The sequence below is a fragment of the Leptonychotes weddellii genome, chromosome 9, assembly GCF_054177405.1.
Source record: "Leptonychotes weddellii isolate Sample4059 chromosome 9, ASM5417740v2, whole genome shotgun sequence".
NCBI classification, from domain to species: Eukaryota; Metazoa; Chordata; class Mammalia; order Carnivora; family Phocidae; genus Leptonychotes; species Leptonychotes weddellii.
In genome coordinates, this window is record NC_138377.1 from 67,412,438 (window position 1) to 67,433,949 (window position 21,512).

Consider the following 21,512-nt stretch of genomic DNA (forward strand, 5'->3'; position numbering starts at 1 on the left):
CTGGTGAATGGATACTCAAACTGTGGTACGTCCATACAGGGCACCACAACTTAGCAACAAAAAGGCACGAACCACTGTTGTTCACAACAACAAGGATGGCTCTACTATGAATGTACTTTAAGTGAAAGAAGCCTTGGAGAGGTGGCATGATGGAAAATTTTGGGCCGATGGGACTGTTCTGTATCTTTTTTTTTTTTTTTTTAAAGATTTTATTTATTTATTTGACAGTGAGAGAGACAGCGAGAGAGGGAACACAAGCAGGGGGAGTGGGAGAGGGAGAAGCAGGCTTCCCGCCGAGCAGGGAGCCCGATGCAGGGCTCGATCCCAGGACCCTGGGATCGTGACCTGAGCCGAAGGCAGACGCTTAACGACTGAGCCACCCAGGTGCCCCTGGACTGTTCTGTATCTTGACAGTGGTGGTAGTTACATGACTACATTTGTCTAAACTCATAGAACTTTGTATTTTACCCTGTGTAAATGGAAAAAAAGGAAATAATTATTGGAGAGCCATCTAATTATAATTTTCATCAGATCCTAAAAGGGCAAGTTTTCCAGACCGAGAGGACTATCATTTATTACCTGAAATACTTTGTCAGTGAGGAAATTAGATCCTCAGCCCTCCTCTGTGGTGAAAGAGAAGAGCTTGTCCATTCGGCAGTTGTAAATCTATGATTGCTTTTTTTCAAGTGGGGTTTGTGCTTGAGCTCATAGAATCTATCACTCTGGATCAGGACTCTCTTCTTGTAGAATCTTACTCTTGCTGCTTTGTGAGTGGCTTCGGGACCATTAGATAAAAGAATAAAAGGAGTTTCCCTTTCTCCTTTTTTCCCTTAATGTACCGAATTGCTGTGGCTAAAGCCTGAAGTCTGGTCTTGGGGTTGTGTAGAAGGAAGCAAGGTTTATCTGGCTGGTGATTGTGACATTTTCTTTGGGATAGACCCTCAGTTTCCCAGGGCCCTCTTCCTGTCCCTTTTATTCTCTTGGTCTGTCTCTGAGACCTAGCCCATTCAAAACTATCTTAATGATATCACACACTCCAGAGAGTTTCTTTTCTTCTCTCCTTGTTAAAATTGTGATAATGACAGTGTCTTACTCTCAGGGAAGGGCTCTGAATTTCAAATTACTTCAATCTAGTCAATGTTGCCTCCGCAGAAATCCCACTGGGGGTACTATTTGGAGGCAGATGTGCTAAGCATGTTACAGGAATATACAGTATTTTTATTCTGCCACAGTTAGAGCTCGTGTCCTAAATAGGCTTTAGCTTTTTCAAATTTATTCCTCTTGAGGGTTTCGATTATGATTTTTAAATCCACAGGCCTCCTTGTTAGAAGAAAGCAATACTAGAGTTTAATTTGTGCTTCTTTCTTAAAAGAGTATTTGGACATTGTTGTTGGGGCTCCTGAGAAGGTGGAATGAAGTGTTGCTTTAAATTTCTATGAAGAGCGATAAATGGTCTCACACTTGTACAAAAGATAAGGCACGCATGATGATAGTATTGCAATTCCAAGGGAATTCTACCAATGTGTGGTTATTTAGGTACAGTGCACTGTGGCCCAGCTTCAAGGCCCTTAGCTTTTGTGTTCGATATAATCCTGATCCTGGGATTTGCATTTTGTCCTCGCAAATGGGAGCTTTGAGAAAATCCACCTTTCTCTAATGCAAGGTAAAAAGCTTTCTCCTTCCTTAGGCGTCTTTGCTGCCCTTTCTTTTAATTAAAGTTTTTGCCTCCCCAGTGTTGGAAGAGCTTCCTAAAGGTCACACTTGAAAAGAGCTGCAGAAGGGAAATGCAGATTATAGTATTCTGTCCTTTCGTAGGGGAAATTGTCTGTCGAATCTGTCTGCCTCTGAAAAGTGCATTTTCTTTTTCTTGTTTCTCCATTTTGGCTAAAGTGTGTGGATCAGAAGGAAGGAGTTTTCGCTAGTATGTAACCATATGATGTCATTCAGCTGATGGCTGAGGAATGAGAGAACACAGTTTAGCCCAGAAAAGTAGTGTGTGCCAGGCGAGGCCCTTTCAAATGTCATGCGTGGTGTGGCAAAAGTAGGTTTTAAGCGGAACATGTGCACTCTTCTTCATCGCAAACAATGCTGCCTTATTCCATCTACAAAATATTTGCACATGAAGTCTCTACATATGATTTTTGCAGTAGCTTTGATTTCTGTTGGCTTCTACTTTAAGGGAGCCGCTCACAGGAGCACTGTGAGTGCATCCGTCCTTTTCTCTTCGTGTTAATGTTGTCATGTGCAAGTGCTCTTGAAGATAAAGCAAAGATTTCAACACACAGAAAAATTCAGCCAGCCCCCAGAAGAGAAATGTGATGCATTTTATACAACTCTATTCAGCAGGGAAGAGCTGAAAAGGAGGATACATTCAAAGAGGCGCTTCAGCTGGGAGGAGGCCAGAAAGGGGGAAGCACACACAACCTTATTTCAGCAGTGTCCGGGAAACCACATACACAGAGAAAGACTTGGTAGATGGTTGGTCCTTCCTCTTCGTTGGGTCACTGTACATGGGCTGTCCCCCGTGAGGGAGGTGCTTAGAAGGGACAGAGTTCTGGTAGGTCCATTGTTCTCTAATGTGAACTGGCAAATCAAACAGCTTGTACTCGTCAGGGCTTGAGTTTGGCCCCTGTCTAAAGACAGGACAATGAAAAAGTTGTGTGGAGATTAGGTCTTGTATCTTCTGAAATTTGACCTGGTTAGTTAATCTTTGAGCTTTTCCTCAAAAAGAGAGAGAAGATCGACATTCAGCCAAGGGACCTGAACGATGTCACATGCGTAGCTTTCTTGAAGGCACGCAGATTTCGAGCTGCCCGTCTGTGACTTAGATCTGTCACTAATGGAGACGCAGTGGGGATGGCAGTCCATTTGACTGAATTGTCAGGTGGTGGGAGAAGGGTTTTCTGCCAGATGGTGGCATTCATCTTTTTAATTAAGCATAGATTTAGATCACACCTGTTTTGTACTTTTTTTTTTTTTTTTTTACATTTTACCAGTTTGTTGACATCTTCTGTTTTTGTTTTGCTCTGAAGTACTTTCTATAATTTTTGGAAATGCTCAACTCTTTTCAAATTGTGTATCTTTTCTTTATTATTGATTATGTGTGGCTCTCTCCTCCCAATCTCTGGTCATATTCATTGCTTTGAACTGTAAGTGATTTCTTACTATCGAGCCCTCTCACCACACTGTGAATCTTGCTGTTTTAAATGACTGTTATGAATGGTTTGAAGTTGAATAAGCTTTTGTGTGAGAGATTTGCTCTCTTGTATGGATGCTAAGTGTTTGGAGTGGATACGTGACCTGTTTCAACTGTATTTCATCTGTGTGTAGATAATTATGTGTAAGATCTTAAGCTATCTTCCAGGACTTCCTTGAAATTAAATAAGATCATTGAACAAGAATGAGTTTTGAGAGATCAAGAGAGTGTCATTGATGTAAGGAAGGTGGCCTCAACATCAGAGGATGATTTTTGAATCATCAGTCTCTGGCTTGCTATACTGCTTTTGCCACTTAAACATGTTATTATTATTTCTACTTGTAGTCAGGAGTTTTGAATAGAACTTTCATAAAGGCTTTAGAAATGAAGAGACTTAACACATTAGAGAGAATGATTTATTTTACTAAGATTTTGCTCAGTCAAGAGACATGTTTGCAAAAGCACTGGGTTGCATTCTAGACAGATTTGTCATTCTGCTTCTGCTGTGAAGTGAGACCTTGGGCAAGTCCTTTTCTGAACCTCCTCTCCTCTTTAAAACCTCAGGGCTTAAACCAGATGATCTACATGGATGCTTTAAGAGAGATAGTATTGTTTCAACCAAATTTTCAATTTGCCTCCATGGATTGATATCGTAGAGCAAGTTTGCAAAGGTTATCAGTAAGAAGTTCTATTCTAAAGGTAGGAAAGGACATTGTCTAGTAGTGAAACCTCTATTCTGAGGCTTGGAGAAGACTAGATGATTTCATTAAAAAAAAAAAATCAAGACTCTATTGACCCTAGGGACACTGGCTGGTTCAGTCAGAAGAACACGTGACTCTTGACCTTGGGGTCATGAGTTCGAGCCCCATGTTGGGTGTAGAGATCACTAAAGAAAAAAAAATAAATGAAACTAAAAAAAAAAAAAAAACCCACGGAATTTCTTAAAAAAAAAAAAATCTATTGACCCTGTTGTGTGCATTGGATAAAGCACAATAGCAAACAAAAGAATTGTATATGACAATGCAATCCTTTTAAGTGTTGCTAGAATAAATAGTGGTCAGGTTGTAGAGTTTTCAATCCTTTTAGAACTTCTGAATAAGGCTTACTGAAATCACTTATCTTGATAATTACATTTTATTAAAATTGGTAGCTACATGGTAACAGGAACATTGCATGAAAAATCTTAAGTGAAAAATGTCCCCAAAGAGCTGGTGAGAAGGGACTTCTTCTTTTCAAGATTTTATTTATTTCTCAGAGGGAGGGGGCACAAGCAGGGGGAGGGGCAGAGGCAGAGGGAGAAGCAGACTCCCTGCCGAGCAAAGAGCCCGATGTGGGACTTGATCCCAGGACCCTGGGATCGTGACCTGAGCTGAAGGCAGACGCTTAGTGACTGAGCCACCCAGGCACCCACAGGGTCATTTTTTTCTATTTTTCTTTCTCTTTTTTCTTTTTTTTTTTTTTAAAAAGACCTTATTTATCCATTTGAGGGAGAGAGAGAGAGAGAGAGCACAAGAGTGGGGTGAGGGGCAGAGAGAAAAGCAGGCTCCTCGCTGAGCAGGGAGCCCCATGCGGGACTCAATCCCAGGACCCTGGGATCATGACCTGAGCTGAAGGCAGACGCTCAACGACTGAGCCGCCCAAGCACCCCTCCGGCTGCTGTTCTCAGTGGCCCTGCACACCTCCTCCTGAGCGCCCGTTGTTTGTTTTGGGATTCTCAGGTCTGTCAGATGTCCTCCTGACTCCCTCTGCTTCCTTTGGTCGGCACAGGTACCATGCACGACTTGTGATTGTTGGTTTGTTCCTACCTGCCCATGTTTGGGGCTTTGTGGAGAGAGCTTGCTGCCTAGGTTTGTATGGATGTATTCCATGGAGTTTTGATCATGCTATCCTAGTTGCTCTGTGTGGTTTTTATGGGGCATTGGGGAAGACTAAAAAACCATGCTGCTGCTGTTACCGTCTTCCCACTCACCTCCCTGGGTTTTGTTTTGAACAACTGTTATCCCTTGGTTACAAGCATCTTCTTTGCTAATTCTCTTGGAGTCTGGGAACTGCCTTCCAGCAGGAGATAGCGGGTGCTTATTTCACTAGACTAATCTCAGGCCACATGTCCACAGCTAAATTCAGCTGGAGCTGAATTATATGGTTCCTTCAACCTGAAATGCCTTCCTCCTCCTCCTCTCTGGCTCGCAAGGCTGTTCCTGAAGATGTCTTCCATCTCTCTCTCTCCTCTATTGCTGGTGCTTTTTCGGTGCTCTTATAACGTCTTAGGAATGCACATGCACACATACCACGCTTCTTAAAGTATATGTTTGCTTCTCTGATTTCTTCATAGGATTCTGGGTTCATAAGGTGCAAGATCTTGTCTGATTTGTTTTTGTACTCCCAGTGCCTGAACTGGTGACGGATACTCCATAACTACTTAGTCATGGAGGGGCACCTGGGTGGCTCAGTTGGTTAAGCGTCTGCCTTCGGCTCGGGTCATGATTGGGATGGAGCCCCACATTGGGCTCCCTGCTCCACGGGGTGTCTGCTTCTCCCTCTGCCTGCGGCTCCCCCTGCTTTTGTGCTCTCTCTTTCTCCCTCTCTCTCTGTGTCAAATAAATAAATGAAGAAATCTTAAAAAAAAGTTGTTGAAGGAATGTTGGCAATAGTGTAGGAATGTTTGCAAGGAACAAAAGCAATCCTCTTCAGATATATTGTAGGGACAGATAGATGGAGGATAAGTGCCATTTAAAGTTATATTTAAAGAAAGAAATGTGTCCAGAGAAGGAACTAAAAAGTACAGGTGCCTTTTAATTTTAATTTTATTTTCAAAATTTGTGATGCAGAGATGGCGGCAATGGCCTAATCACTCCTAGCGAGTTCATTTCAATTATAACAACTCAAAAAGGTGGTGGGGCCTTTAAGAAATGTAGAACAAACAATAATGTTTAAGGAATGGGCAGTTTGTGCTTATGAAGGATGCCATATGGTTAATTCGGGTGGAAGACATCATCACAGGCTCAGGCATAGGGTCGACTGGCCCAGTGTGATTTCTACAAGATCTGACTTGAGGGCAGAGGGTGCACCAGGGCTATTCGGGTTCCTTCTAGTTCAATAATTGTTTCCCTGTTAACTAAGTTCTCTCCCTCTGTTGACTTGAGAGTTTGGGGAGTGTCTTAAAGTTGGCCAGATAAACGACAGCTATTTAATGGTCTGTGCGTTTTCTGGAAAGTGGAAGGTGATGATATTAAAACCTCAGTAACCAAGGAAACCAGTCCTGTGCTGGTGGATAAGAGGAGTGAAAATTTAACTGAGACCATGAAAAGAAAATCTGGCCATTAAGGCCATGCACTGAAATCCCGGGGAAGAGGAAGAAGAGGCACGTGCACCTGACCTATCACTTGCCCCCTTAGGAGAAAGTGACCTATCAGCAGCTGTGGTCAAGGGGGGTGAGGTTCGTACACTAAGCTTGCCCAGGAATGCTCAGAGTCTACGTGCAGCCCTCCTATCAAGGTTGATATTTTTGTATATATAAAATCTTTTAATTAAATGACTTAACTAAGAAAAGTTTTTGCTTGAAGTCCTCTTAGTAGTATCTCTGGTTATTGTGTGTGTCAATAGATTGACAAAGCAAAATGCTTTTTTCTAAATCAGAACCACACCAAAAAGCAGGTGGTCTTTATGGTTTCATTTAGTGCCTTCTTTATTAGAAAAGTTGTTGATGTTTACCTAATTCATGGAATTTTACCTGGAGGTTGGGACTTGCAAGGTTGATTAATTTGGTAGTTTTAAAAAAATATTTGAGAGAGAGAGAAAGCGCACAAGTCGGGGGGCGGCAGAGGGAGAGGGAGAAGCAGGCTCCCCGCTGAGCAGGGAACCGGATGGGGCTGGATCCGATCCCAGGACTCTGGGGTCATGACCGGCGCTGAAGGCAGACGCTTAACTGACTGAGCCACCCAGGCACCCCTAATTTGGTAGCTTTTAAAACCTTTTCTTAGTCTGGGGGTGTCTGGGTGACTCAGGTGGTTGAGCGTCCGACTCTTGGTTTTGGCTCAGGTCATGATCTCCGGGTTGTGGGATCAGCCATGTGTTGGGCTCAGTAGGGAGTCTGCTGAGATTTTCTGTCTCCTCCTGCCCTTCCACTCCCACCCCCCGCCCCGCAGATAAATAAATCTTAAAAACAGACAAACAAACCTTTTTTAGCCTGAATTCTTACATGAAGTTCAAGTTGTAAAGCAGATAAAATGCATGAGACTGATTCTATTGCCACTTACCCCTCTTTTCCACAAGGACCCCATAAAAGGACTTCCAAAAGTATAGTGTGAAATCACCATTTAGTCCTATGAAAGTTACTGTAGTCTAATTTCCAAACTACCCTTAAATTATGGAAGCATAAACTCTCAAGGTCTTTACAGTAAGCCATCCCGTACTCTAGCTCTTGTACGGACTACCAGCAAATGGTAATTACCTCTCAGTGCCTTCTCTTTTTAGCCAACTCTCAGAAACAAAATAACACAGGTGAGAAAGATAAGATATAAAGACTTGGAGAAAGAAAGATAAGGGGGCACCTGGGTGGCTCAGTCGTTAAGTGTCTGCCTTCAGCTCAGGTCATGATCCCAGAGTCTTGGGATCGAGCCCCGTATCAGGCTCCCTGCTAGGCAGGAAGCCTGCTTCTCCCTCTCCCACTCCCCCTGCTTGTGTTCCCTCTCTCGCTGTCTCTCCCTCTGTAAAAATAAAGTCTTAAAGAAAAAAAAAAGAAAAGAAAGAAAGATAAGGACTGGAGGGGCTCCTGGTTGGTTCAGTTGGTAGAGCATGCGATTCTTGATCTTGAGTTGTGAGTTCAAGCCCCACTTTGGATTTAGAATATTACTTAAATAAACTTAAAGAAGGTAAGGACTGGGGATGAGTGAAGAGGTCCGGCAGAAGTGTCACTGAGCAGCTACTTAAGAGGATTGGGGTACCATTTTCTCTGTTCTCAGATTCCTTTGTCCCCTCTTCTTTCCCATATACTGATCACAAGGAAGGACAAGAAAATAAGCTGTTGGTAATTCTCTTGCTAGAGAAACATCTGAATTTGAGGATGATTTGGACCACTTTTTTCCCATTCTTACTGGCTAGAGTATTTTGGAGCTCAAATACTGTGTACATTGTTCTGGGCTCAGTAGATAATGTAGATATATATGCCATATATTGCATTTCAAATATGCTCATGTTCTAATGTATATTTTATTTAATACACAATGGCAAATGGAACCTCCTTATTAGTTTACTTGTATATTAGGTATATAGTGTATATATGCATATTTTTATTCAATTTTTAATTGAAATTTAGCTTCTTGAAATGCTACATAAAAATTATTTTTGCTAGCATACTTATTTTTTTTTAACTAACAGAGGTACAGGTCTGTGATTCATCAGTCTTATATAACACCCAGTGCTCATTACATCACATGCCCTCCTTAATATCCATCACCCAGTTCCCCATCCCTTCACCCCCTCCCCTCCAGCAACCCTTAATTTCTTTCCTGATTAAGAGTCTCTTATGGTTTGTCTCCCTCTCTGGTTTCATCTTGTTTTATTTTTTCCTCTTTTCCCCTATGATCCTCTGCCTTATTTCTTAAATTCCACATATCAGCGAGATCATATGATTTTCTTTCTCTGATTGACTTATTTCACTTAGCATAATACCCTGTAGTTCTATCCACGTCGTTGCAAATGGCAAGATTTCGTTTTTTTCATTTTTTGATGGCTAATATTCCATTGTGTGTGTGTGTACACACACACACACACCTTTATCCATTCACCTGTCGATGGACATCTGGGCTCTTTCCATAGGATGGCTATTGTGGACATTACTGCTATAAACATTGGGGTGCAGGGCTAGTACACTTTTCTAATACCAAAAGCTGTCACTGAACTCTTTAATTATGATGGTTTATAATTTTTTTATCATTAAAAAGAATAATTTTTTAAAGTAGTGAAGTATCAGCTGCTACTGATAAAAAATGGCCTGATTAGGGTTATAAATATAAAAGTTGGCAATTAGACTATCAAGTAATGATCTATTTTAAAGCTTGGTAACAATTTAAAATTTTAAAGTTAGGCAAATTAATATAATTCTCCAGTTTTACACATTGTAACATTTTTGGTTGGATATATTTGACATTATTACCTAATTTTACTGCAGTTAGCTCTCCGTGACTTTCTGTTGGAAGGTTTCCTTAAATGTTTTCTCTCGCCTATCTTTCTATCCCACCTGTTCCCATTTATGGTGTAATTACATTTTGTAAGGAACACAAAAAAATGTGTGATTGACTGTTTTCTGACCTTCTTATTAGGTTCAAAGCAGGAAAACCTTTTCCACACCCCTATACTCCAGCAGAAAGTAAACAAGGACCTTCAAAAGTTAGGTTTTTGAGTATTAAAGGCTTTACATAGGCTCTTGTTTAGTTGTCATGTGCTACTAGTAACTTCTGAAGTTTTATTGGCTTATCTGAGAGCTCTTCATGAAAAAATAATCTTTTTTTTTTAAAAGATTTTATTTATTTATTTGAGAGAGAGAGAATGAGAGAGAGCACATGAGAGAGGGGAGGGTCAGAGGGAGAAGCAGACTCCCTGCCGAGCAAGGAGCCCGATGCGGGACTTGATCCCGGGACTCCAGGATCATGACCTGAGCCGAAGGCAGTCGCCTAACCAACTGAGCCACCCAGGCGCCCGAAAAAATAATCTTTAAATATTTTCTCTTGGCAGATAGTTGCTCTTTTGAAAGAAAAGGTAAGAGGAAATTTAAAAAACAGTGTTGCCCAAACATACTGTTCATAGACTGGCCAGTTAAATTAAGTAGATTGTAATTTCATGTAAATTATTGTTGTTATTAAATAGCAGTATGGCTGTGGTGAATAAATCTTTTTATTGGTTCTGTGGTGCCTATGGTAGCTTTGTCTGGTTGTTCTATCCATCACTGAAAGCGGGGTATTGATGCCTCCACCTACTATTGTTGAACAATTTCCCCCTTCAATTCTGTTCGTGTTCGCTGCATATATTGTGGGGCTCGATTATTAGGAGCATGTTATAGTTGTCACATCTTTATGCTAAAGTGACCCTTTTATCATTGTATAATGTCCTTCTTTGTCTCATAATTTTGCCTTAAAGTTTATTTTGTCTGATACTTGTGTCAGCACTCTGGCTCTTTTTTATGTACTGTTTGCATACAGTATCTTTTACCATCCATTACTTTATTAGAATATTTGTCTTTGAATGTGTCTCCTGTAGATAGCATATAGTTGGATCTAAAAACATCCATTTTGCTAGTCCCTGCCTTTTGACTGAATTGTTGAATCTATTCACATTTAATGTTGCCGTTGATATAGTTGGATATTTGTCTGCTACTTTTTTTTTTTCCCATATGTCTCATGTAGATTTTCTTCCTTTATTCCTCCTTTGCAGTTTCTTTTGCATAAATATTTTTAATGTAACATTTAAATTCCTTTAGGGGCTTTAGGGGCGCCTGGGTGGCTCAGTCATTAAGCGTCTGCCTTCGGCTCAGGTCATGATCCCAGGGTCCTAGGGTTGAATCCCATGTCAGGCTCCCTGCTCGGCGGGAAGCCTGCTTCTCTCTCTCCCACTCCCCCTGCTTGTGTTCCTGCTCTTGCTATCTCTCTCTCTGTCAAATAGATAAATTAAAAAAAAATCTTTAAATTCCTTTAGTGATTTTTTTTTTTTAAGTCATTTCCTTAGTGGTTGCTCTAGGGTCTACTATATACATTTTAACTTATCAGAATCTGCTTCAGATCTGTAGTAGCTTAGATATAGGAACATTACTCCTATATAGCTCTATTCCCCATCCCCCTTTTTGTGGTATTATTGTTACACATATTACATCTATAGGTTGCAAAACCAATAATACAGGGTTACCATTATTATGTTATATAATTCTGTCTTTTAAAGAATGGGAGAGGAAAAAAAAAATGGGAGAGGAAAGAAGAATAAGCATATATTTATTGCTTTTGTTATACTAGCCTTATTTCCTATTCCTAGTTTTGTTCATTTGTTTGTGTGTTTGAATTCCCGTATGGAGTCCTTTCCTTAGTGCAATACAGTTTAGCTCCCACCCACTTCCTTTGTGCTGTTATTGGAAAATGTTTTGTTGAACCCATAACATATGGAAATATAATTATGCACATATTGTTTTAAATTGCTTTTTAAAATCCATTATGGGAGGAGGGACCGTATCAAATATGATTTGCAAATATTTTCTCCTATAAGTTGCCTTTTCATTTTTTTAAATTAAGTTTTTTATTTTAATTCCAGTAAATATACAGTGTTATATTAGTTTCTGGTGTACAATATAGTGATTCAACAAATCTATACATGACTCAGTACTCGTCATGGTAAGTGTATTTTTAATCCCCTTCACCTATTTCCCCCATCCCCCACCCACCTCCCCTCTGGTAGCCATCAGTTTGTTCTCTATAGTGAAGAGTCTGTTTCTTGGTGTGCCTCTCTCTCTTCTCCCCTTTGTTCATTTGTTTTGTTTCTTAAATTCCATGAGTGAAATCATATGGGATTTGTCTTTTACTGACTTACTTAGCTTAGCACAATCCTCTTTAGCTCCATCTGTATTGCCACAAATGGCAAGATTTCCTTCTTTTTTATGGCTGAGTAATATTCCATTTTATCATCTTCTTTAGCCATTCATCTATTGATGGACACAGGCTGCTTCCATAATTTGGCTATTGTAAATTATGCTGCAATAAACATGGGGTGCATGTATCCCTTTGAATTAGTGTTTTTATATTTTTTGGGGTAAATACCCAGTAGTGTGATTGCTGGATCATAAAGTAGCTCTATTTTTAATTTTTCGAGGAACCTCTACTGTTTTCCAGAGTAGCTGCACCAGTTTGCATGCCCATCCAACAGTGCATTAGGGCTCCTTTTTCTCCAAATCCTCACCAATAGTTGTTGCTTCTTGTGTTTTTGATTTTAGCTATTCTGACAGCCATTCTGAGGTGATCTCATTGTGGTTTTGATTTGCATTTCCCTGATGATAAGTGATGTTGATACCTTTTCATTTTGTTGATGGTTTCCTTTGCTGTACAGAGGCTTTTTAGTCTGATATATTCTCACTGGTTTATTTTGTTTTGTTGCCTTTGCTTTGGTGTCAAATCCAAAAAATTGCCAAGACTGATGTCAAGGAGCTTACTCCCTATGTTTTTCTATTAGAAGTTTTATGGTTTCAGGTCTTACACTCAAGTATTTAATCCATTTTGAGTTAACTTTTGTGTATGGTGTGAGATAGTGGTCTGGTTTCATTCTTTTGCATGTGGCTGTCCAGTTTTCCCAGCACCACTTTTGAAGAGACTGTCCTTTTCCCATGGTGTACCCTTTGTCATAAATGGACCATATGTGTGGGTTTATTTCAGGGCTGTCTATTCTGTTCCATTGATGTGTCTATTTTTAGGCCATTGCCATACAGTTTTGATTACTACAGCTTTGTAATATAGTTTGCTATCAGGAAGCATGATGCTTCTAGCTTTGTTGTTCTTTCTTAAGCTTGCTTTGGCTATTCAGGGTCTTTTGTGGTTCCATACAAATTTTCAGGTTGGTTTTTTTTTTTTTTTCCTGTGGAAAATGCCATTGGAATTTTGATAGGGATTGCATTGAATCTGTAGATTGTGTTGAGATTATAAATTTTTTAAAAAAATTTTATTTATTTATGAGAGAGAGCACACACGCGAGCATGTGCATGAGTGGGGAGGGGGAGAGGTGCAGAGGGAATTGGAGAAGCAGGTTCGATGTGGGGCTCAATCCCAGGATCATGACAAAGGCAGATGCTTAAACAACTGAGCCACCCAAGTGCCCCTAGTTATAGATATTTTAACAATATTATTATTATTATTATTTTGAGAGGAAGGGAGAGAGAGAGAGAAAAAACAGGAATGGGAGGGAGAGAGAGCATCTTAAGCAGGCTCCAGCTCAGAACGGAGCCTGATGTGGGGATTGATCTCATGACTCTGAGATCATGACCTGAGCTGAAATCAAGAGTTAATTGGTTAACCAACTGAGCCACGCAGGCGCCCTTTAACAATATTCTGTTGATCTGTGAGCACAGACTATCTTTAAGTTTGTGTCTTCTTTAATTTTTTCCATCAGTATCTTATATTTTTCAGTATACAAAATTAATGTACTAATATTGTAATGATGTTGTTAACATAATAATGATGCCTCTATGGTTTTCACATTGTTTTCATCAGTATTTTCCTTATTTGTTCTATTCTTTCTATCTTGGGACCTTGCATATTTTGTCCCAGATCTTTGCAAAATGAACCAAACACAAAATCTCTAGGAGTTTTTAAGATACACCTTTCTCTAAGTTACATCAAATGTCTTCTAAGCTTTATTACTTTTTACTACTTTTTTTAAACTTTCAAAATACTTATTTTTAAAAATGAATTATTTTAAAAACTAATCCCTAAAATTGGAAAAAAAGCTGTATATCAAATTTTTGTGCAACACCTAGAAATGATTTATTTCCAGTGACTTTATTGTTTTGAATGTATCAAATTTATATTTAGCTTATTGTCTTCCAGAAATGAAAGATGAGGATTTAACTAACTTTTACAAACATTCTCTCTCCTCTCCCACTTCTTCCTCCTTATAATATTTTATGTATTATCATTTTTATTTGCTTATTTATCTTTAATTACTTATAATAATATACTTATGCCTCAGTTTCTTATGTAGCAGTTTCAATTTTCTCAAGCCACATTCTTGGGCATAAAAAGGACTATAACTTCATTTCTGTAACTAAAAGATCCCATTGCACCAGCTGGCAAAAACTTTAATCATTACCAATTCCAAGCAAACTTGGTCATTTGACATGTAAACTTATATAGGTCAGATTTCATTCCTCCTTTCCCTACGTTCATGGGAGTGCAGGTTGTTTCCGAGGTATTTATGTGGTGCCAAACTCTGGGAGTAGGTAGGTTTGAAATGGTTGATTTTTTTTTTTCTTTCAAGATTTTACTTATTTATTTTAGAAAGAGAGAGAGAGAGGGAGAGCTTGAATGGTGGGGAGGGCAGAGGGAGAGGGAGAAGCAGACTCCCTGCTGAGCAGGGAGCCCAATGCGGGGCTGTATCCTAGGACCCTGAGATCATGACCTGAGCCGAAGGCAGACGCTTAACCAACTGAGCCACCCAGGTGCTCCTGAAATGGTTGATTTCTATCCTAAAGTCCTCTAAGTTTAAGACTCGTATAGCCTTGATTATTTGAATAAGATGAAACAACTATTTAAAAAGGATACACTGGGGTAGACGTTAGCCCTATCAGTTACACAAAATTTTAGGCAGGAACTTGCCAGATTTCCTTTACAAAGCTAAAGGAAAAGCTTATTCTGAAAGTACATTCTGGTATAATGGGGTCCTTTTGAAATACTATTTAGTATCCTCGGAGAACTTGGTCTATAAATGTGCTCTTGGGGTGCCTGGGTGGCTCATTTGGTTAAGCGACTGCCTTCGGCTCAGGTCATGATCCTGGAGTCCCAGGATCGAGTCCCGCATCGGGCTCCCTGCTCGGTGGGGAGTCTGCTTCTCCCTCTGACCCTCCCCCTTCTCATGCTCTATCTCATTCTCTCTCTCAAATAAATAAATAAAATCTTTTAAAAAAATATATAAATGTGCTCTTTATCGTGATACCGGTATACTATTTTTTGTTTGTTTGGTTTTACTTTACTGCTAAGGCTGCTAAGGTCGAAGTTTCCACTGCTTGTGTATTGATTTGTCTCTAATTATTGCAGGTTGAAGATGACAGTGATGCAGAGACCTATGGAGAAGAGAATGAGGAACAGGGAAATTATTCTAAAAGAAAGATAGTCTCTAACTGGGATCGATATCAAGATATTGAAAAAGAGGTCAATAATGAAAGTGGAGAATCACAGAGGGGGACGGACTTCAGTGTTCTCCTCAGCTCAGCAGGTATGAATTCCAGTTGCATGCATATGGTTTAGTGCTCTGAAAGTGGCACAGACCTTTTATTTATGTTCCTTTTAAAATCACATTGTAATAACTAGCAGTTCATTTTGTCCTTTGGATTTTAAATTCAAGTAAAGGACAGTGTATCTGATGGCTTGCAAGGAAGAAAGATGGTTTCTTAACAGGAAGCTAGGGATTCCATGTCCTGATGTAGAAGGATTTAAGTCCTGGTTGAAATGGATAAAAGGCTTTATGGAAATTAAAAATGCTGAACTATGCCCCTCTAAATTGGGTAGTCTGAAAATAGAAGTGTTTTCTTTGATTTCAGAGGAATCAATATTTATGTTTGTACAAAGCTTTACCAAGCTTCTAGAATATGTGTTCTTTCCCCTTTTATAGCCAGGAATATGCATATTAGGATATGCACATAGTAGAGACCAGTGTACCTGAACGTGAAAACTTTTCTGTTTTGCTTTTGGACAGTGTTCTCTATCAATAAGGTGCAGTACTCTTTCCTTCTCTGGCCAGCTGTTTTTGAAGATAGACTCCACCCTGAGTGATGTGCCGCTGTGTGAAGCTGGAGAGTAGGAGAGTAGGGACAGGAAATAATGGAGCGGGGCTGGTTGGATAGATGTCTACTCTCTATGAGGCTGTGGCATGAGGGTTGAAAGGATGAATGGCGGATGGATTAATGGTTTTCAGGGGTTAGGGGTGGGGGAGGTGGATATGGTTATAAAAAGGTAACATGAAGTATCCTTGAAGTGCTGCTACTGATCATTTTCTTGATGGTGGTGGTAGATACACAAACCTACACAAGTGATAAAATTGTTGAGAACTTAAGACACATACACACAAGTGAGTACAGATAAAACTGGGGAAATCTGAACAACCTTGGTGGGTTATATCAATGTCAGTATATCAATATTCCGGTTGTGATATGATACTATGGTTTTGCAAAATGTTATCATTGGGGGAAACTGGGTCAAGTGTACGTGAGATCTCTCTATATTGTTTCTTACAAGTATTATGTGAGTCTACAATTACCTCAATAACAAAATATTACTAGGTCCAAAAAAATTTAAAGGATGAGGTAAGAAGCAGAGAAATAAAATGAAGATTTTCAGACAATTTGCTTTAAATTCCCTCTTCCTCCCAACTTTTATGTTGCTGTTGAGTTCAACCTTTCTTTTTTTCTCATCTGCGTATATTTTTGAATTCCCGTACCAGACTAAGAATCCTAAAGTGAGGAATTCTCTTCCTATTTAATTAAACCCTTTGAGTAGAAAGAGTTGTAAGTGGAGAGAGTATGTGAGTGTGAGTCAGAAGAGCAAGGTTCAGTCTGGTGTCATTGTGTTCTTTGCCACACACACCATAACCCTCTTTGTAGAGGTTTGCTGATGGCATCCGACTCACGGACTGTTCAGGGACCGATGACTCAAATCTTCTTGCTGGTCAGATGAGCACTTCCCTCTGGTGGCCTGAATTTTGGCCAATTACAGGCTTATAAGCACTTTTCTTCAAGGTGGGAGAAAGGTAAAAGGTGGGCTGCTTAGTTTTACTTTCTATTAGCTGTTCTGCTAAAGGACGTAGGGAAAACTTGAAGTAGCGCAATAAGGTTGACACATGAACTACCTGGTTTTAGTTGAATCAAATGTGTAGTCCATTACTAGGACACTGTCTGGCACATGAAAGATCCTGCATGAATGTTTGAAGGTGATTCAAAATTCGAGTCTGACCTAGCGGTAATGCCCAGTGGCTCATGATTTTGGTTATTTATGTTAGCATTTTATTTACAACTTAAAACCTGACATGATTTGGGTCTTGTATGTCTTTTTCCTGTAGTCTGTCTTTGCTTACTGATTTCTTCCCAAGTGACTTGTTTGTGACTAGTTTCTTGGGCTATCACAATTGTCACATCTTTTTTTTTTCTTTCAATTTTTTTTATTATTATGTTATGTTAATCACCATACATTACATCATTACTTTTTGATGTAGTGTTCCATGATTCATTGTAATTGTCACATCTTCTGATATGTGCTTTTATTTTTTCTTCACTCTGTTGCTGATTCATCATTTTCTTTTCACCATGTCCTATGCCTGAGAAGAGCTGCCTGCTTTCTTCATTGTAGGAGTCGGGCTGTATTAGTTTGCCTTTGAGAGATGGACTTATCTTCCGTGATTATAAAATATTAATATTCTCCAGATAGGCTGACTATACTCCTTGGAGTCACCAACTTTTATTATACCATTTTCATTTGTATAAATAAATACAAAGCCCAGAAAAAAATATTGATAGTTTGTTAGATGTGTACATCATAAACTTTTCTAGATAGAGCCGAATTGCTCTCCAAAGTGGAGATGAGCTAGGATTCCTAGTGTTGGCTGTCTTTGCCAATACGTAGTACTGTTAGACTTTTTAACTGTGGCTGGTTGACTGGATGGTGTCTAGTTGTGGTTCACTGAACAATTTTTTGAGTATCCACTACTTCCAGGTACTATTTTAGAGACTGAGCATTTGGCAAAGAACAGAGCAGACAAAAACACCTGCCTCCTGGAGTGGACATTCTAAAGGGTGGAGATACATTAAAGAAAAGAGAGTACGTAAGATGCTAAATGGTGATAATTGCTTGGGACAGAAATAAAGTGGGGAGAGGCTGTTACAGTTTTAGAAAGAGTGGCCAGAGAAAGTATTCTTGAGATGATGACATTTGAATAAAGGCCTGAGGAAGGTGAGCGAGTAAGCACTGGAGATATGTGGGGGAGGAGTGTTGCAGGCAAAGGGATTAACAAGTTCATAGGCTTTGCGGTAGGAGTATAGAGAATAGCAAGGGCGGCCAGCATGGCTGGAGCAAAGGTAGATGATGAGGTCAGAGAGGCATAGTGGCCAGATCATGGGGAGGCTTGTAGACCATTATTAAAGATGTTGGCTTTTACTCTGAGTGAGATGAGCAGCCACCAGAGGGTGTTGAAGAGAAGCATGACACAGCTAACTTATGTTTAACAGGATCACTCTGGCTGCTGTGTTGGTAGACCAGTTGGGAGGCTATTGCAACAATCCAAACAAGCAGGGATGGTGGCTCTGGCCAGGGTGGTGGCCGTGGAGCTGGTGAAACATGGCTGGCTTCTGGATCTATTTTGAGGGAAGAGCATCCAGGACTTGCGGGTATGGGGTATGACATAAAAAGATGTATAAGGCCGATGCCAGGTTCTTGGCCTGACAACTGTAAGAAGGGAGTTGCCATTAATTGAGATGGGTCAAACTCTGGGAGTGCTGTTTTGCATGTGTTGTAATTGAGATGCCAGTTTGACATCTGTATTAGTTAGAGTTCCTGTAGGACATAGATGGCACTCTCAGTATAATTGAAGGAAGTTTTAACAAAGGCATCATTTACACAAGTATGGGTGGGATGTGGGGAGAGCGCATAGGTAGTAGAGCATTGGGAGGGCAGGAAACAGCAGAGATGTTACTGTCCCTAGTTACTGAAACTCTGGGGGAGAGATTCTTAGAGAGCAGTTGACCTTGAGAGGATGAATCACCTTTGCTCGAGAGATCTCGCTGGTGAAGGTAACCCCAGAGGGAGGGAGACAGGTGAATAAATACTCTGGTCTTACACTTCTTTACCTCCTTTATTCTCCTGCAGGGCTTCCCATAATCCTAACCTACTAGCAACCAGAAGGCAAAGGGAGCCTGTTTCTGTCATCCATATAGATCAACCTCTTAGGGCAGAACAGGGAGGAAGAGGGAGGAGGGTGAATCTGGAGTGGCAAATGGAAGAGCCCCAGCACAGCATCCAATAGGAAACATCCAGCAGGTTGTCGGATGAAGACCTCTGGGGTGCAGGATCCAGGCCTGGCCTGGAGATATACATTTGGGGGATGGCAACCTGTAGATGATATTTAAAGTCATGAGACTGCATGAGATGACCAAGAGAGTTATTAGTGGAAAACTACTGAGCACTGGGCAGCTCAGTGTCTAGAGGTTAGGGAGATGAGAAGGAACCACCAAAGGAAACTGAGAGTGAGTGGCAGAAGGAAAAACCAGGAAACTGGAATCTTTAAGTGTTTCCAGGAAGGAGGGATCTGTGTCAAATGCACTTGATGACATCCAAAAACTGACACTTGACTTTAACAACACGGGGTTACTAGTGATCTTGGCAAGAGTAGTTTTGTTGGAGTGGTGGGATAAATTCATTCTTGAATTTAAAAATAATATGTGAGGAGAGACATTGGAGATAGCAAATATAAGCACCTCTTAATTTTAAGGAGTTTGTTATCATCAGAAGGAGAGCAATGGGCTGGTGGGGGAAGTAGGTCAAGACCTGTTTTTTAAAGATGGGAGAGTAACTGCATGTTTATTTGTTGATAGAACGATCCAGAAGAGAGGGCAAAATATAATGTGGGAAGAGGTGAGAATTACTGGATTTATGTTCTTTGGTCCACATGTGGTGATGGAATCTATATTGTACAGGTGGTGGGAGTGCCCATTGCTGGGGGCTCAGACAGTTGTTGGACTGTAATCAGAGGAAAGGCCAGAACATAGAGGCATGGATACAGGTAGGTGGGTTGATGTGACAGGGGCTTGAGGGGTTCCCTTCTAATTGATTCTGTTTTCTTAGTGAAGTAAGAACGCTGTGAGTGAGGGTCACGGAGGAGGTACTAGAAGTGAGAGAGTAGAAGGGTAAGAATCGTTGTCTAAAGGGTGGGAGAATGAACGAAATAGGAAAATGTGGTCTGGTTGCTGGGTGGTACTAGAGGCCCACTGGAGTTGGTGTTCATGAATGTAAGGTAAGAAGAGGGGTGTTGTTCCCTCTTTCACTCTGCTGTTTGTGTGCAGAGAGGGGTAGAGAGTAGGATTTAATCGCAGTTACAGCTTAGCTAAGCAAAGGCACTGAAGGGAGACAGAAGACGGGGTGATTGGACTTTATGCATTATTTTTTAAAAGATTTTATTTATTTATTGACAGAGAGAGACACAGCAAGAGAGGGAACACAAGCAGGGGGAGTGGGAGAGGGAGAAGCAGGCTTCCCTCGGAGCAGGGATGCGGGGCTCGATCCCAGGACCCTGGGATCACGACCTGAGCGGAAGGCTGACGCTTAACGACTGAGCCACCCAGGCGCCCCTATGCATTATTTTTTATTCTAGAATCAGCCGTGTGATGTGTATACCTCTGGTCCAATTCTCAAATGCCATTTTGAAGACGGACCTTTTGCTAAGAATACATCTAGCTTAATGTGTTGTTACTTTGCTGGTAGGATTTATATCATAACAGTGAATCTTTGAGGACCAGTAATTAATTCAAGGAGTGAATTTCTACTGCACACACAGCTGGTGTGTATGTATGTTGGCGTGTATGTACGTGTGTGTATGTATTCACTTAGGAAGGTAGTATGTCATTTTCCAGTAAATTCGAGGGTCTAGCACTTGGACGCTTGGAAGGCACTCTAGAAAGCTCTAGCACACCTGCGCCAGGAGATGTGTGTGAGTGTTCATAGTGATGCTGGTCAGAAGAGCCACAGGTGAAAGCAACTCAGATGTCCATTCATAGTGGAATGAATACATAAATACGTGGATGAGTCTCTCAAACATACTGTAAAGTAAAAGGAACATTACATAGCCACAAAATATCTCCGTATGATTCTACTTGAAATTCACACACCAGAAAAAAAGTAAGCTGTGTTATTTAGGGAGACACAGTCATGGTAAAATGGAAACCAAGGAAATGATTATGGTAAAACTCAGGATTGTAGTCCCCTCCAGTGGAGAGGTGAGGGGTAATGATTGGGGAGGGGCGTGTAGCAGGTGTTGGGGTGGGGGGGACTTCCGTGATGTTGATAGTCATCTATTTCTTGACCTGGATGATGTTTGTTTATGTTTGTTGAACAATTTTTCTTTATATTGTATCTTACCTACTCTTTTATGTGTCTCTCTATACAAGGAAAGTCTGAAAATGGATTTCTAATGATAGGATTTAAGTTACCCCCATAGACCATGGGGAACATTTTGGGAGAAGCAGTCCTTTTCGGCACCCTGAGGCTTCCGTCATGCTTTGTTTTGGTCTCTGGCCGTGGGTAGTAGCATCTTGTTTCTCCAAGTGGAGGATAAAGGAAGAGGGGACTAGTTTGTTTGAAATCACACTTTTGCTGGTAGGATTGGCAGTTCTCAGACATCTTTTTAGGACTCTTTCCATAAGCCTCTGAAACAGACAGTTGCGCCTGCAGCTTTTCTTTTTGAACAGTGTTCTTGCAGTTCTAACTTCGGTTTCACCAGCTTTGAGAATGGTACCGTACTCTCACTTATATTCAGACATAAGATGTTAGATCTTTAAGCAAGTTTTCCGCACCTCCCCCCACTTTTTTTTTCTTCA

At 40.5% G+C, this 21,512-nt stretch overlaps 1 protein-coding gene across 1 annotated transcript in view; it reads left to right on the top strand.

Moving 5' to 3' along the window:
- Positions 1-21,512, top strand: part of AVEN (apoptosis and caspase activation inhibitor) — a 153,324-nt gene that overhangs the window by 25,318 nt on the left and 106,494 nt on the right. The window contains exon 2 of the mRNA XM_081830840.1: positions 14,974-15,151. Coding sequence (XP_081686966.1) covers positions 14,974-15,151 — 178 coding nt within the window. The remainder of the gene's footprint in view (positions 1-14,973; positions 15,152-21,512) is intronic.